Source organism: Echiichthys vipera, assembly GCF_963691815.1.
Source record: "Echiichthys vipera genome assembly, chromosome: 10".
NCBI lineage: Eukaryota > Metazoa > Chordata > Actinopteri > Perciformes > Trachinidae > Echiichthys > Echiichthys vipera.
This window is the reverse complement of record NC_139835.1, coordinates 10,744,279-10,763,023: the sequence shown is the minus strand read 5'-3', so window position 1 is coordinate 10,763,023 and position 18,745 is coordinate 10,744,279. Positions and strand designations below refer to the sequence as shown.

At 41.2% G+C, this 18,745-nt stretch overlaps 1 protein-coding gene across 1 annotated transcript in view; it reads left to right on the top strand.

Annotated features, from left to right (window-relative positions):
- The window catches only part of LOC310952801 (partitioning defective 3 homolog B-like), a 244,435-nt gene that overhangs the window by 205,944 nt on the left and 19,746 nt on the right, over window positions 1-18,745 (top strand). The window contains 1 exon segment of the mRNA XM_083921512.1: window positions 14,521-14,597. Coding sequence (XP_083777638.1) covers window positions 14,521-14,597 — 77 coding nt within the window.

The following is an 18,745-nucleotide window of genomic DNA, read 5'->3' as shown; positions in this document are numbered from 1 at the left end:
GAAAGAGGAAGAAAGTGTGTGAGGGAGACAGAAAGAGAAAGTGTCACTTACATCATATTACAGCTCCATCTAACCTGCCACTGTAGCCACCTGCTCCCTCTGTCACACAATCACACACACACAAAAATGCATATTTTCAATATCCAGATTCTGTTCATGCACTAGCAAAAATTCTCTCCCTATCTCTCTCTCTCACACACACACACACACACACACGCACACACACAGACATCCACACATTGGAAAGGTAGCTGTGCTGCTCTTATGTGCTTATGGTCTTATGCTAAGTCCTGCTCCCGAGATATCATAGAGAAATAAATAAATAATACGAGAATCCACGAATAAAAACCCAGCAGAGATTTTCCTACCTAAGGCGCTGACATTATAAAAATGGCAGTGAAAGTAAAATTTTACCCTGCTCTCATCTTTGCTGCCTCTGTCCTCCCTCCCATTATCCGTACGTCTGTGTCCGGTCAATTGTCTTCCCTTTAACCCGTACCTTTGTTTTGTATCCCGTACCTCTCTCTCTCCTTCTTCCACTCCCTCAGTCTTCCTTGGAATTCACCTTTCTTTGTTCCCCCCTAATCCTCAAAGGGGAACTTTTTTAAGTCGGTAAGTTTGGGGTAGTGAGAAGTAGTGAGAGGCACGGATGGAGAGTGGGGGGTAGAGGTAGACTGATATACTATCTGGGTGGCAGGGAGGGGGCTTAGAAGAAACTAAATTATCTTCCTTCAATTTTTTGGGCTCCTTTTCTCCTCATCCCTCTCTCTGTCCCTCTTTATATGCCATCACCCCTGACTCTCTTTCTCTCTCTCTCTCTCTGTCCCCTTATCAACTCCCCACCTTGCACTTTCAAGGACAAGCTTAACTGTTGAGAACACTAAGGTTGCTGTGTGTGTGTGTGTGTGTGTGTGTGTGTGTGTGTGTGTGTGTGTGTGTGTGTGTGTGTGTGTGTGTGTGTGTGTGTGTGTGTGTGTGTGTGTGTGTGTGTGTGTGTGTGTGTGTGTGTGTGTGTGTGTGTGTGTGTGTGTGTGTGTGTGTGTGTGTTGGTTTTAAATCTATGTGTGATTTTGAGTGTCTTCAGTCTTATTTTATTTTTTACGGCATGTATAATGTGTCTGTGTCACCACATGGATGTGTACTTAGGGTACACATCCATCTGGTGACACACTTATAGGGTGTGCACCCAGCTGAATATGGTATGTGGGGTTTTGTGTATTTCTCCAAAGGCTTCGCAGCAGAGACTAATCCTATCCTCTCTGCTATCGCCTTACTTTCCTTTTTACTATCATTTACTTATCCCCATCTTTCTCTTTCTCTCTCCCTCCCTCCCCCACAACACTTGCTGTTTTCCCTTCTCTCTCTTTGTCTCTCTCTTTTATTTCTATCCCTCACTTTCCTCCACTTTCACTTCCTTAAATATAAGTATAAGTATAACCACAATACACACAGAGAGACACGCGCAACACACAAAAATAGCATTTTGAACTGAAAAAGTACACATCTAGCTCCTGTTTCACTGTTCAGGATCAGAATTTTTCAGCATTGTATGTGTGCTTGGCTGTGCGTGCTTTATTAATCTGGTTGGGAAGACAAAAATCTCTAAACATATTCACTTTATGGGGACAAAAAGTTTTCCCCGGCACCTAATCTGTTTGGTTAGGGCATTTGCCAATTACTGCAGTATGTTTGGGCTGGTGTGAAAGCTGTCAGTTGGGCTCTGGTATGGATTCAGTCCTCTTCCAAACAGACTTTGGTGAAGTGTGTTTATGGTGCGATAGCAGAGCAGACCAACCACTGAGATGAGTTGATGTCTTTGTGTCCCACTTTATGCATTTTTGAAGTCCCCCAATCAAAACTAAGTGACACATATATCACTGTTTATGATATATAGATACAGTATATAGACTCAATAATTAGGTCTATATATATACTGTAGGTTAGCTATCTGCGGCCTCAGGCGCGCAGGGGAGCGAAACTTTTGCGATACATGCGCATGAACAAGAGCCGAAACACGCTTGCCCATCAAGTAACACATGCATGAAGTGCCCAGCCACTGAATACAAAACTAAAGTTATGTGCACAAAACCATGTCCACCTGACCTTTCTCATACATACAAATCTGTCACCCACAACCCAAGAACCAAACAAAATATCACTCACCGTTTACATTATTCTGATTATTTCCACCCTTATTATTTGTGAGCAGTAAGTGTGTCACGCTGGATCGCAGTGTGTCGCGCTGGATCGCGTAATCCAAAACGGATTATGTCAGGAAATAAGATCTGTGACACACATTTATGATACTTACACGTTTTGTTCATAAAGGTCTGCGAGACATAAAATATGGGTGAAACATGGGTTTTTGTAAGAAACTTTGTGTTTTTATGCGAAATAATCCAACTCACCTGTTTCAAAAGTACCAGAGTCTTCTGTCGCAAAGCAGCAAATGAAACCACCGCATTGCTCTGTGCCGGTGTGTTCACGCTCAGCACAACGGAGTGGAACCCCTATGTAGAGTTTAGAAGGGGCCCAGAAAATCAAGCCTGACCTTAGCCAAACCCGTGCATGCTCGACCCGAGCCCGGCCCGGCCGACACATTCACAGTGGGAGTTCTATCTGACGTTCTCTAATAAAATTTGGAGTTGTTTGAACTACAGAATGTAATTATTCAGAATAGAATTGATATTGCCGACTAGGGATGTCCGATAATATCGGCCCACCGATATTATCGGCCGATATTGAGTTAAAAATGTAATATCGGGAATTATCGGTATCAGGTTTTTACAACCGATGTTAGTTCTGTAGGCTTCAGCATTTCCGAGTGTACCTGAATGCAACACGGGCCGTAGGCTTCAGCATTTCCGAGTGTACCTGAATGCAACACGGGCCGTTTACAGGCGCGTGCTTGATGACGTATAACAACAACAACACGCTCACTCGTAGGTTGCTAACCGTGGCTAACAAGCTTCAGCTCTCCCGGTGCATGAGATGTCCGTGGTTTGGAAGTATTTCCAAGTGTCACCTCCTAACAGTAAATGTGCGCTTTGCAATGACTGCAAGGCGTTGGTTATCTGAGGAGGAATCAAGGCGTCTTCCTTTAATACATCACATTTGATCATCCACCTCAAGAAGATTCATGCGGAGTTATGCGCTACATCTGTGCAGCAAAGTGATGGAAAGAAGCAACAGCCGACACCGAGAAACAATCGTTCAGGATGCCGGATTCACCAAACTTGTGTAGTTTCTCGAGCCCCGTTATGTCTGTATAACGGCCAGTCAGAGTGTTTCTCAGACCAGTGCTTACCCGAATTGCACAGCATTGTTTACAGTCACGTCGAGAAGCTAATTTCTGGCTCTGTATCCATTAGATCCAATACAGGTTAGCATGTTGAGCTTGACTGCTGATTTATTGATTGTATTATTTGTCAAGTTACGGCTCAGTCGTTACTCAGTCTGAAAAAGAGGACTATGTTTGTTTACTACTCTGGACTGAAGCTATGCATCTTCCTTGTTGTGATGTTGTCTGTAGTGTTGTTTGAGGCAAAATATTCTCTCTAAAAACACGAACAATTAAATGAATGGCACTTTTTTCAATAACTTATTTTGTACAGACTGTGTTTACATTTGAAAAGCCGTGTTGCATCTATGTATGCATCCAGTGGGGCATCACAATAAAATTAGGCATAATGTGTTAATTCCATAATAGGTGATATGTGATGAATTTTGGTGTAAAAAGGCTGCATATATCGGTATCAGGTGATATCGGTATCGGGTGATATCGGTATCGGAAATTAAGGGTTGGACAATATCGGAATATCGGATATCGGCAGAAAAGCCAATATCGAGCATCCCTATTGCCGACACATATGTTGTCACTGCCCGCGACTTGTTTGAAATGCTTCCATACCTCAGACTTTCCTACGGACTTGATAAAAGTTCATTCTCCTCTTCTTTGATCCTTTACATCTCTAAGCTCCATGTTGCACTTTAACTGCACAGCACAGCAGCAGGCCCGCTGTTATGCAGGTGAGTGGAGGAGGCAACATATGGCGTCTTTTTTTTTTTTTTACTTTGTGCAACTTTGTACACATTTGTTACTTAGGCCTACTCTGCTAAGTATATATAGGCCTATAATATTCCTTTTTACGGCATAGCTTTCTCCTCAGATTAGGCCAATAAAGCAATGATTTTAAAAAGCAAGAACAAAGGGTTGGGCTCGCAGAGAATCTCAACTCTACCTCTATGAGCCCCACGGGAAAACAAGCAGCGCGTCAACGTAATTTTGCAGGGAGCTGAAATCAAACACACCCCTTCTGCTGTGGTCAGGTTGAACAGAGTTGAAAACATCGCCACTGATCTTCCATGGAACTACATTGATTTTCAGTAAAGATTCCAGCACAGCAGCAGACAATTTCAGCTAGGCAGCGCCTCAAAATTTATAATGCAGAAAGAACCTTGCACACATAAGGCACCGCAAAGTACAGAAACAACATTTGGTTTCCCTATATGTAAAGCTGATGATGCAGGATGATTTTGTCTCCAAAATGTTAAATGAATGGGTTATCTGGCTTTTAATATAACTTCATGTTTACAACTCTTAGTTTTTACAAACCAAGACTAAAAGGCAACAATGTATCACTTTTGGTCTTGTCCCAAACAAAATGAACCGAACTCCAGGTGTGAAAGCGGTCTCTATTTTAGGGTTTGAATCATAGACTGCGTATGAAGATGGCCGACACGACAGCTCCCAAAAAGTGAAGCCAAACCACCTTGATCGCCCCCATCTGACTGGCTGCAGTAAATCCTGCCACCTCCATGCCAGGACATGGGCCAAACAAAACAATCAAAAATTGGACGTATGATTAACAGCTTTAATAAGTGCACATATCAGGAATATTTTGGTTTCTTTTGTACATTGGGAGAAAGTGGACACATCTATATTTACAGTCTAGGGTTTAAACTTATTTTCTGCTTATGGCTGGGGTTGGGGTTAGTAAGGTAGTAGTTATTGTTAAGACTAAGTCTCCAGGGAGTGATACCATGACCTCTGTAGGGACAAAAAACAGTTTTTCAGTGTGTATTTGCTGCGAGTGTCAGGATATCACCTGCCTGATCATTTTTAAATGCCATTTTTTTTTAAAGGATTTAATTTGATTGAAAAGCCTATGTACTGATATGCATATAAACACACACACAAACCTAATTCCCTCACAAACCGACACTAAACAAACAGGATACGCTCTGCATTAAGTAGTATTAATCGCTGTATTCGTGGGAGACGCTCTAAGCTGCGTGCTTTGGGGTAAATTGACCTTCTGTGGTCTTAATTGTACGAGAGGCTCAACAGCGCTGTGACATTTAACTGTGCTCCAGTCTTAATTCTTAGCCCTTTATTCCAGTGCCTCGCTGACATTTCAGTAGGAAGAGGTTTCTGAATAAAGATGATTGGTGCTTCTTTGGTGTTGTAAACAAATAAGCCAAATTTTTATTTAATTTTCTTTCTCTGCCCACTTTCACTTTTGTTTTCTATCATCCTCCCTCACTCGTTTGCCTGTCGCAAAAAACACACAAAAAAACTGTGTATCTCAGCAGGGCAGAGTCAGATTTTACAGCCCAATAGCAGAAAGTGACCAAAATGCTGTATGTCTGCAGAGGTTTCACAGGGTGCCTGATCTATAGCAGTGACTCAGCCATTACTTTGCCAGGTGCTGAGATTTCCACTTTTTGAAACCTCACTCCCAATCCCTCAGCTTTTACTGTAAACACATGCAGAAACACCAGCCACAAATTTCTCAATGATGGATCATGATGTATTAAGCTCATAAAATATTTTGTTCTCTAGCTTAGAGAACAAAAGACACAACATTATTATTGTTATATCACACCCTAAATGGAATACCTGTGCTTATTTGCTTCCTGGCATTGTTGGATGAGCAAATCAATACCACTCTCTGATATGAAACTACAACCAGGAACCAGTTAGCTTAGCATAAAGACTGAAAAGGGGGAAACAGTTAGCCTGGATCTGTCTAAAGGTAACACAATAATAGTCCCTCTAAAGTTTACAAATTACCATGTTCTATCTATTTTGTTAAATATGTAGAAAAACCGAATTGCTGTTTTTTTGAATCATGTATAACTGATAAAAATGACAGTTTCAGTTTCACAGACTCCTGTGCGACATTCTCCTGTATGGTCAACACGGACTCATGGAGGAATTATAAACTATTTTAAGGCTTCATTAGAATACCTGCGTGTGTATACAGGAGTGAACTTGTGCGTGAATGTGAATAAGCATGCACTTGTGAGTCTAAGCTCTGTCCTTTAGTGCTACTTTGTTAAGAGGCTTCAGTAATTAGCCTGTGGAATGGATGGCTTTTCACCAGCAGCTGCTTTCTCCAGAATGAATGGATGGATGGATCGAGGGATGGCATGTAGTATTAAATGAATGGATGGATAGTTAAAGTAAGGAATCACTAAAGCATGTGGTGCTGTGATAGATGGCAGGGGTGAATGGAGGGAAGGAAGTCTGCATAATTGCTGAGAAATGGTTGCAACTGAAGATGGGGTGTGTGAGGAAAAGCAAGGAAGTTGCTTGTTTTACATTGTCTTCTTGTTTTAGTGGAAGTGGATGGCATCACAGATCACTGTGTGTGGCCAGAAATGGTGATAAGCTAAATCTGATGTGAGTTTGGAAGGGGAATGAAGGAGAAGAAATTAAAAACTGACATCTGGTACCGAATGAAAAAATAAGTCTGGTAGATTTCCCTCTGTGTGCCATTCAAAAAGCTGAAGCATAGCTCCCTTCTTGCACAGAAGACAGGTGTTGGATTTTTCTCCCTCACTAGAGATTAAAATGACATATTACTAATATGATTTTTGATTAAAAGGGTGCATTAACCCATCAACCACACAGAGAATGTGGGCTTGCAAGTGTGTGATCAAGTACATGATTTTGTTGGCAGGGATTTCCTTTTTTCCTGCATGTGTGCGCATGTGTATTCAAATCTGTCTCCATCCCACGGAAATAGTAAAAGAGCTTGCCAGGGGTGAAGTAATCACGAAGAATAGCCTTCAATGTGAACCAGTGACAATATCCAACTAATAACCCACAGCCAGGTGTTGTTGTAATTATTCAAAAGCCTGGAGCAGTTTTTACGCAGAGGAGCAAACGTGAGTGAAAGTTGGAAGGCTTTTTCAAAAAAAGGACAATTAGAATATTAAGGGCTTATAAATGAGATACATCTGTGTTTGCATCAAAGACTGTATATAAAACCTGGACATAGTCTCTTTGAAATTACCTATAGCCTACAGTCTATGCTAGCCGCCTGTGACTGCATCCAAAACAGTCATGCCCTTGATGATGCATAACTTTAAGCCTTACTATTACTACTATTACTATTATAAATGCTCTGCCCCACAGTTGAAATTAGCTATAGAGAGCAAATACGATTTTGTGCATGTTTATTTCTGCTCTGAATTTGGGCAATATAACATTGGGGTCTTCAGGGATTGACTCACTTTTGGAGCTAGCCTCAAGTGGTCATTCAAGGAACTGCAGTTTTATCAATTAATAGTGGTAATGAAGAAAGAGTGCAGGGAGTGGTTGACATGGATGCATATCTTTAGCATGGTTTGGTTTTAACTTTAAATGCTAATCATTTATATTTTCAAGTCCAAACAATTTGTAATCTTTATTCATGTCAAATAATTTATGTTTTCTAACCCTAGCGAGTATCACTACTCATTGTACGCAAATATGTTGCTCTTTGCAGTAACATAATTGTATTAAGGTGGCCCTCTTCCAAACCCATCCAACTACAATGTTGCCTGGCTACACACACTTACAGTACATGTTCAGGCATTGGGCATTAGGTATATCATGACACACACACACACACACACACACACACACACACACAGAAACGGCAGCCACTTCAGAGCTGTGTTTTAATTGAGTCAGCCCAAAGTGCTGGCTGAGCAGAAAGATATGACTGATACGGATTAGAACCAGCCTTCCCTTATTCATTGATTTCTACACGGGTAGGAGGCAGGGTGGGGGGCATGATGGAGGGATGACAGAAAGGAAGCAAAATCTTTTCCCATCGATTTATAGAAGGAGAAAAGGACACTGGGAGTGAGACAGATGGATTGAGAGTAAAAGGAACGTAAGGAAGGTAGGATTTACAAAAGAGGGAACTCCCCCCCCCTCTCCATCGTCTATTGTCTAGACGAAGACAATAAGAATGGGAAGGGGTAGAAGAAGGGAACAGAAGTGACTGATAGAGATTATTCTGCTCCTATTTGTCAACATTGATTTTAGAAAGGGGGGGTAGCAAAAGACAGCAGGGGACAGGATGGCAGTGAAAGAGGGAAGTAAATGGAAGAGAGAGTTGTCAATTCAGCGATAAATGATAGACGAGTGAATGTAAAGGAGAAAGGTAGAATGTAATAACATGGTGTGGGAGGAAGAAAAAAACATCTTAAGTAAGAATGGAGATTTAACAGTACTCAGAGGAACCCTTTATTTCACTTTAGGAGTTAATGAAGGGAAAGGAGAGAATGAGGAGGAGAAGAGATGAAGAAGTGTTGAAGAGGAGCACAAAAAGAGTTGAAGAGAGAGATGGAAGAGAGAAAGAGACACTTCACATTTGGGCTAAGTAGTCCCATTGAGGGAGTATGCGGCTACCAAATGTTCCACGTCCATCTAAATCCCTTTGAAATCCTTGAAACAGCTCAGGTGAAAAAGATGGGACATTTGTGTGTGTGTGTGTGTGTGTGTGTGTGTGTGTGTGTGTGTGTGTGTGTGTGTGTGTGTGTGTGTGTGTGTGTGTGTGTGTGTGTGTGTGTGTGTGTGTGTGTGTGTGTGTGTGTGTGTGTGTGTGTGTGTGTGTGTGTGTGTGTGTGTGTGTGTGTGTGTGTGTCAGTGCTGAAAGTGTTGGGGGGGGGGTGTTATCGGTAAATCCCAGGGTCTGTTGAAAGAAGAGAGATGAACCCATCTTACGGCGTATGTGCCTGTGCAAGTATGGAAGTATACTGACAACAAAAGAGAGTTGAGAGAGCACAAAACAAATTTGAGCTGTACTCAGTCTGCAAGTCAACATTTGTGAGCACACAGGCACAGATTCGTTAGAGCAGAATGAGAGCTAGGACAGACTGGTGTGCGTAACAGATGATCTGAGCTGCAAGAGGTATTGTGTGACTACATTTAAACCAGCAACAGCGATTCTCATGCTCCTAACGATCAAAGCTGCTACAGCTCACTTTTGCCAATCTGAATCCCCAGGGCGCAAATTTAAACTGAGTGATTTCATTGAGGAAGTTAAGGGTCATCCTGCTAAGCCCTTCCTTCTTACTTTCAAAATAAAAGCTGTGACAGTTGTGTTTTATGGATGCAGGCAAGAGCAGTTATTTGATTGCTGCCCTCAGAAAATGTCCTGATATGGGGTGGTTTATGATTATGATGATCAGATATGACTCCGTGTGGGATTAAAAAATACAAATGGTTCAAACAAAAAATAATAATCATGACATTATTATAGACTGTGGCTACATTACCACACAGCCAAAATAATTTAAATCATACACTAAGTGATAATGCATATTTTTTGTTAAATAGCCGTATGGTCGCCCTACAGAGGAGCTGACTTTTCCTTGTATGGATTTTGAAAAAGTCAACATGTTGTGATGTAGAATGCTCAGAAGCTGCCAAAACAGCTGGAGAAAATTGAGAGTACAGACTCATAAATGAGTCGTAAACATAGTCGTTCTGTCAAATCTTTTGTGTGTGTGTGTGTGTGTGTGTGTGTGTGTGTGTGTGTGTGTGTGTGTGTGTGTGTGTGTGTGTGTGTGTGTGTGTGTGTGTGTGTGTGTGTGTGTGTGTGTGTGTGTGTGTGTGTGTGTGTGTGTGTGTGTGTGTGTGTGTGATTGTGTGTGTGTGCGTGCGCGTGCGCTTGTGTGCGTGTCACTTTCTGTGTGTGTGCGCGTGCGTGCGTGTCTGTGTGTCTGTCACTTTCTGTGTGTGCGTGCGCTTGTGTGCGTGTCACTTTCTGTGTGTGTGTGTGTGTGCGTGCGTGTCTGTGTGTCTGTCACTTTCTGTGTGTGCGTGCGCTTGTGTGCGTGTCACTTTCTGTGTGTGTGTGTGTGTGCGCGCGTGCGTGCGTGTCTGTGTGTCTGTCACTTTCTGTGTGTGTGTGCGTGCGTGTGTGTGTGTGTCTGCGTGCAGTGCTGCTTCTCCCTTCAGTACTAGTCTCTGCTTTATTTCCACACTCTCCTCTCTGCATCTCCTCTGCTCGCTATGCCATGAAATGGTTTTCGCTAGGCCATTACCCCAACCAGTGCACTACACTACTGCCAGAGCCCTTCATGAGTGAGAAGGAGTGGGTTTAAATGTGTGTGTGTATATGTGCCTGGAGAAAAAGAGAGGTGTGTGTTTGGCAGTGTGCATGAGAGAAACTATGCATGTCCATGTCTACAGTAGCTGCACTTTAAAGGGACAATGTGTGTGTGTGTGTGTGTGTGTGTGTGTGTGTGTGTGTGTGTGTGTGTGTGTGTGTGTGTGTGTGTGTGTGTGTGTGTGTGTGTGTGTGTGTGTGTGTGTGTGTGTGTGTGTGTGTGTGTGTGTGTGTGTGTGTGTGTGTGTGTGTGGTATGTCCCACGCACACTCAGCTGTCATAGTTTTTGCCCTGCACTGTCACAGTTATGAATGCTGAGAGTCTACTAACATCTAACACACACATACACACTCTGTAGCAGGGGAGTTGTTCTTCTTACAAACAAACTGAGGGATCTTCTAGCTCCGAGCTGAGTTGTTTTTGGAATTGTTCAAATTTCAGCTATAAACATCTTTCAGTAGACACGTGTGTATTTTGCTACCTGGGCATAATGGGAAAAAAAAAAAACTGGGTTATCTTTGCTGTAATTCTTTGTATTTGAATTAGTTTTATTGTGTTTATCTGTCTTACAAACTGGTAACGTTTTACATAAATTTGCTCTTTTTTTTGTTTATTTCAGTCTGTGAGGTGTTTATTACTGTGTGGTTTGTGTGCACACTTGAGAAAGAGAGAACCAAACCATATTCTCAGTTTGCATCCAATCTCGGAACCCATAGGCTATTGGTCTGATGCCGATGTAGCCTCTGGTGACAACAGCCAATATTTTGGGTGTTCCGGTGTAGTCAGCATCAGAGCCAAGACTAAGTCTTTCTATTGCCAGATCCAAGTTGAGACATTGAGTTGAGAGTTTCAGTTGAGAGACAACACCTCTAAAATCAGATATCTGCAAATGAAAGCAGTTAAAAAAAGCTAAATCATAGTCAGACGATAGCTACCAAACTATCGTCTGACAAAAAAGACGATAGTTTGCATGCATTGGCCAAAATTTAATTAAGGCCAATGTTCCCCATATGAACTGTATACCTGCATGTAACCAAAGCCCCCTAAAACGTTATTGGTTGATACTACTCAGACTATAAACCAGAACACGTTCGATACCAACATTTAGTCCCATTGCTTAGAGATGCTGTATTATTATGCAGATATCTGTTCATAGAGATTGGTCTGTCTGTACTTTCAGGCACCTGCTAGGTTCAGGAACCACTATCTTTTAAAGGTCTAAACTAGCAATATTCAATATTTTTTCCCCAAGGCCAAGAAATCCCATGGAAGGACCAAAACCAACAGTATATTGATCCTACTTACACGCCTGTGTAACCAAAGCCTGATATGTCTTATTCATATGTGCCAAACACTTCTATTGTTGTCAAAAAATGATTGAAAACACATGAATCAGCCTCAACACTGCACTGGGGGACATGTTCACGCATGTGTTTACTCTAATCTTCATTACAGTGAACACGTGCATTGTAGTCTTTGTATTCATATACTGCTGCCTGTAATACTTACTAGTTCACCATTTTTTTATCAATATGTGGCAAAAACTATATATAGAGAGAGAGATAATGTCTTCATTGGAACAGAAGTCAGAAGGTACTGAGAGACAGCCTAATGCATTGTTAGTTAACTTTCAACAAGACAAATGATCCATTCTATCAAAATTATCTTTCAACTGCTTTCCTTCCTCCTACCCTCTGTAATCTGCCTCCCTTTCTCATTATCTTTCTCTTCACTCCTCCATTTATGACATTTTCTTCACCCTCGCAGTCTCCACCGGATGTTGAACTTATTCCCCCTCTATACCCCGATATCTCTATTGCTCTGTTTAACATGTGTTTAAGTTGTGTTGTTCGTGTCCCTTTCACCTCCTTACTGTCGTCCTCGTCTTCACCCCATTCACTCCCTTGTTTTATTATTCACCTCTCATCCCTCCTCTCTCCCTGCCACTTCTCAATGGCTCCATAATATCCTTCCACTCTATATGGCTCTTCTTCATTCAAACTCATTTACTCCGCATTCGCTCTATCTCTCTTTCATCCTTCCTTCTCTGTCTAATGCCTTTTCATTCTTTCGCTCCACCTCTCTATTCCCTCCTAATATCCCCGCTGTCTCTCTACCTGAGATATTGAAGCTATAAAGACAGGTGTTCAAAAGAAAGCAGTACTAGCAAATCGGTTTTATATGGCTCCTGGTTAAATTCCCTGGAATGCAGAGAGAAGAGGGGAGGCAGAGAGAGGAGAAAAGCCGGGGTCTGTTATATCTAATTCTGAGCCCCTTTTTGCATTGACAATATTATCTTGGGTTGAGGAAAATAACCTAGTTTTCTGCACAAACCTTCCACATTTTGTCTTCCCCACTTGTGCCATACACATACACCTCACCATCCTTCCACTGTCTTCTTTTGGATTTCATAGCACTCTTATGGCACTTCACTCTTTCTTCCATTATGTGGGGTGGAGCTGCAATAATCAGTCGATTAATCGATTACTTGTCAACTATTAGATTAATCGACAACTGTTTTGATAATCAAGGAATTGTCATTTTTAAAAGAGACATATTTATGGTTTCTTTACTTCTCTCTGACCGTAAACTGAATATCTTTGAGAAAAACAAGACATTGGGGGACGTCATCTCAGGCTTTGGGATACATTGATCGATGATCGATTAATCGTAAAAATAATCGATAATGAAAAAAGTTGCTGGTTGCCGCTCTAATGTGAGGACATAGAGTACATTAAAGATTGTGTTTGATGATAACCCTAGATTTACAAAAACTGGTGAAAAATCTCACAAAACTCACTGCTCAACCTATCCTAACCTTTACCATTCAAGGTAACCGAACCCATCTTGCAAGACTTTCACAAATCTTGAGTTAAAATGTAGACAGGAGCACTTTTATAGGACATTATGGCTTAAAAATGTGCAAAGGACATGCAGGGATGTCCTGTTAGAGATACAACAGTATACAATATATATATATGTATATCTATCTATATATATATATATATATATATATATATATATATATATATATAGAGAGAGAGAGAGAGAGAGAGAGAGAGAGAGAGAGAGAGAGAGAGAGGTGTTATCAACAAGAGCACCATTTTACAAGTGGCTAAGGTGTAATAGACTAAAGCTGATGGAATATTTTGTGAGACTCTGCATTACACAGACCCTGAAGGAACTATATTATGCTGCACCTAAGTATTGCTTTTCATTGTTGGAGTTCAGCATGTATGCAGAGTCACAACACTCAGTCACCTGAATCATATCTCATTATGTTAAAATGAGTCTCATTCACTCTTTCAATATTCAATGCGTCTTACGGAGAAAATGGCTTGCTTGTATCTCTACATGTGTGTATGTGTGTGTTTTTGTTAATGGGGCTTGTTGATGTTCAGGGTTTAGTCGGCAGCTGGAATCTCTCTGCTGAAAAGGCTGGGATAATCTCTGAGAGAGAGAGAGAGAGAGAAAATAAGAGAGGAAAAGAAAATGAGATGTGAGGGTGTGAAAGACCCAGTGAGACGAAGAGTAAAAGAGGAAGTAGGAGAGATTGAACTGTCAGCAGATTGACTATATCTGTTTGTTTTTTCTCCTGATCGAGATGAGACGGGTGTGTGTGTGTGTGTGTGTGTGTGTGTGTGTGTGTGTGTGTGTGTGTGTGTGTGTGTGTGTGTGTGTGTGTGTGTGTGTGTGTGTGTGTGTGTGTGTGTGTGTGTGTGTGTGTGTGTGTGTCTGTGTGTGTGTGTGTGTGTGTCTGTGTGTGTCTGTGTGTGTGTCTGTGTGTGTCTGTGTGTGACCGAGACGATGCCATCCTGTTTTGAAGTAACCTAATCTAGGACGGATGCCTCCCACCCCCCAAACAACTCTCAGAAGCCCGAAACTCTAAATCCCTAATTACTAGCCTTTGTCAATCCTAAATTACCCCTATATCCCAAACACACACACACACACACACACACACAGACACAAGGAAAGCGGGTTTTTTGTGTGTGCACTTCTCATGCTTTGACTCACAGATATGCAGTTTATTAGTACTTTAGGCAGGGAAATATATATTCTAGGCTATTTTATTTGAATATTAATACATTAACTAAACTAAAACATTGTCTCTTTTTACCAGATGCCAGGCAGAGGGAATGAGCAACGGTTGGCACCGCGTTATGAAGAGGTGGAACGCCAGTATGCCTCCTTACCAAGGTACTGGTTCTTTTCCTCCCCTTGTATGGGGAGCTCTTAAAGCTTAATGTGTTACTGCAGGTTTCCATCTTTTCCTCTTCTTTTCGTTTCTTTTTGAAGCCACTAATTGAATGTGTGTAGTCTGTATGTCTTTCTGGGTGTCTCCGGAGGCCTCATTCTCAGCCAGGAACTCACCTTATCCCCTCCCTGGGGGAAACACACTCAGACAGGGGTTGAAAACTGATCCCTGATGCCTAGATCTGCTCCCCCCACCAAAACTTACTTTTGCTTGTGCACAATCAGTCGTTGCCAAAGTTGCCATGAGTGGATTCTTTGGTGTTTTTCTTAGCTTAATCTTTTTTTTAACTCATCGCAGAGTTAGCTCATGTAATACAACTTATTTTCTGCTTTTTAAATCAGCAACATTAGCTGATGTCAGACAGTAAGAGACTTTTTTTCTCAGTTGGCCCTTAATGATCTACATGTTGTAAATGTGTTTGCACCTGTCACAGGGCTGCTGTTACAGGATTTTAAAGTTTTGAATGTTCTTTGTAGGAATATTAGTTTCCTGATGGGTCTTATCCAGGGCTGGGTATTGTTGTTGTAATGTTCCATAGTAGTACCTTGAATTTGATAATGGTTCCTGGACGATATTTTTATAATCAGAATCAGAGATACTTTAATAATCCCAGGGGGAAAATTCAAATACCAATATATACAATTCATCTTAATCAAAAGGAATCACAAGCATGCCTCCAGGATGTGTACTGATAAACAGCCAATCACCAGCATCAATAGATCTTGGTACAAACATGCAGCATGCTTATTGGCTCACTGACAAATTGAAATTGGGTATTCAATGACAAGGCATTTTCCGGTTATTGAGACTATGGAGGCCAAAAAGTATCAATGTTTGGTACCCAGCTCTAGTCATTTAAGAGATAAATATTATTGGACAATGTTGGAAAAATAACTCAATCATCATTGAAATATTGGCTTTATATATTACATTATGCTCAATAATAAGCTATAGTTTGTACATTTCTTTTGATGTTTCATTTTTATTTTCCAGTACTTGTCTGATGGAGTTTATCACCATCTTTTTCAGTCAGGCACAGGATCGAGCTCAGCTCCCCTGTATTTTTGTCTGTTTATTGAGACCGTTGCAAAGCCAGGAGGCAGGAGACACAGGAGAGACGACTCTGGTCAGACTTGACAGTACAGAAGGGAACTTAACTTCTCGACTATCTCCGTGCAGCATGGGTTAGCCTATTGCCCGGTGTGTGTTTTGTTGTTTCCCTACCTGGACAGCATGAAATATCACTAACATTAGCCAGCACAAGAACAATAACATTTTCCTGAGTATAGGCTACTAATCAATTCTTGAAGGATTCTTTCCATTTATTTCTCATGATGTGTTTTCCGATGCAATCAGATAAATACTCAGGTCTAGAACATCCATGGTTGTTTAACAGTATGTTTAAAATTTGCTTGGAACATGTATGAACCCACAACTGTTCACTGATGATTTCACATGTTAGTCACAATGTGAAACACAGTCGAAGACATACCATATTCTACAACCATCATCACTCACTTCAAGTCCTGCAGCATCTCATTTTTCATTTGCAACCTTTCCACTTTGACTGCCTGAAAGGCCTCAACTTTAATTATCTTCTCTTTCTTCACTGCTTCACTATCTTTACATCTCCATATTTTTTTCTTTTACTCTGCTCTTGTTTCTTAATTCCTTTTACTTTCCTGCATAGTGCCCTATCTTCTCATTTGCCCCATTACCTTCCAAGGATGTAAACTACTGTGGTAATGTACTTAAATAAAACCTTTAAACATGCATGGTATCACTGTATTGTAAACTCCTATTGTATCTAAAACAATTCCAAAAAAGTGTAAACTTTAACAGTAAAAACTCGAAGATGTTTCTCACCTCGTTTTTTTTCTCATAAGAACCAACACTGCAGCAGACTAACAAGCCAACAACAAATGTTTGTTTGTGTCTGAATGTGAGAGAGAGAAGTGAGCGGAATGACAGACAGAAGCTTGGAACGTTAGAAACTTTATAGCCAGGTTCCCACCCCTGTTAAAATGGTGAGGGATGCCTATTTCACACCTCTTTCATGTGTGTGTGTGTGTGTGTGTGTGTGTGTGTGTGTGTGTGTGTGTGTGTGTGTGTGTGTGTGTGTGTGTGTGTGTGTGTGTGTGTGTGTGTGTGTGTGTGTGTGTGTGTGTGTGTGTGTGTGTGTGTGTGTGTGTGTGTGTGTGTGGGTGATGACTTTGGCAGATGGGAGCGAGAACAGTGATGATAGTTTTGAGGTCTGGCTGTGGTATCTGAAAAGCCTTGGGAAATTGGACACACACTCTTGCATACAGTACACCCTGTCTCTGTTTCCACTTTCAGACATGCACCGTAATCCCAAAAAGCTGTGCCAATTTTACATGTAGGCCTCGTGTTTGAAAAGGACCCTAGTCATTTTTCCATAAAAGTCACTCTGATAATCTGCCTTATTACAACCTGGTAACAGCTCTGAAACATTTTCTACACGGCTGAATTGTGATTTAAAACAGCCACATTGCCAGCAACATAGCTTTCACACATGTTTTTGCATCAGCATATACACCAATAGTAGAGAGCGATACTTGCTGGGATCCAGAGCTTTGAATATGCCCTCCAAAACCAATCGAACCAATGAGCACCATGGAGGGACTAACGATTAGCCAAACAGCACCACAGACAGGATTAAAGCTGTCAAAACCCCACAGCGTCATAGTTTTTTACTTTGCTCTGCTCCCCTTGTCACTACCCGATCTTACTAACCTATACTATCCCTAACCCTACCAGAATCTGGTCTGCTCAAGTCCTATCCCCTGACTAATGGGCTATCCTAGCCCACCGGTCAATGCCTAACCCCAACCATATAAACACACATGCAAGAATGGATCTGATTTCCAGTTCAGATTGCCAGCCACACCACTCTTAAAATGCTGCCAAAACCAGTTTTTTGGCATGGCTCATTGTTGACCTAAAATGACGTTGCCACCTCTAACTGTTGATGGTAAAGCTGGGAGATACAGATATGTTTATTTTATCAGTGTATAATTACCTTGTGGACCAGAAAATCAGAACTCAAGATTGCTATAGGAGAAAAGGGTAGTGATTGAGAAAGGAATTCACACAACCAACAGGTGAGCTTTTAAGTGTTATATTGTGTTGATTTAAGAAATAACATTTAAAAAAAGGAAATAAGAAAATAAATTTAAATTGTCAGCAAACAAATACGATAACGACAGTTCTTAATAAATCCAGTCACTGAATAAATCACAGTCTTTGTTTTAGGTGGCTCACCATGACCACTGAGGTTCCTCTCTACCTTTACGGAATGGGAGGAATCCCAGCAGAAGAAGTGTTCATGCAGATCTCAAACCAGGAATCGAAACACACATATTTATACATGAACATTGTAACATTGTTTCCCAATAAATGGTTTGACTACTCTTTACTGTGCATTAAATGAACTGAACACATTTCTCAATATTAACATGAGACAAAATGGCTCAACATTTTTGTTTTTTACCGCCGCTTACCCTCAGGGAAAACACACAGAGTGGGGGTAATGTAAATAAAACTCTAATATAAAACACTTTTTAAACACAACATACATGAAATGAATGTCTAGTTAATCCATATTAACATTAGCAGATGCACATTTCAACTCCATTCATCGGACTAACATAAAGTTTACTCACCAGAGGCTCAAGCATCACATACACACACACTTTGGGCACAAGGCAGAATACACGTCTCTCATCAGTCCAGGTTCCGCTTTTTAAGAGACAGGGACACAGGAGTTCAGTATAGTGTATTATAGTGTGTAACCTCACAATAGAATTAAGCGAAGTACATGTGGCTAATGGCATGAGCTAGTGCCATGGCTTCTAATAAACACAACTCACGTTCTCCTTCATTTCCGTCACAAAACACACGGTCCACTGATCAACCTATGGCAAAAAAAAGCTCTGCTTGCTGTGCCGAAAATAATATAGATCAGACTTTGGAATATCTGGCTTTCTCACACAAAACAGTAATACTGTATCTGCAGCAAAAGATTAGAATGCCGTAACCTTGATGACGGTCCGGCAGAGAGAGAGAGAGA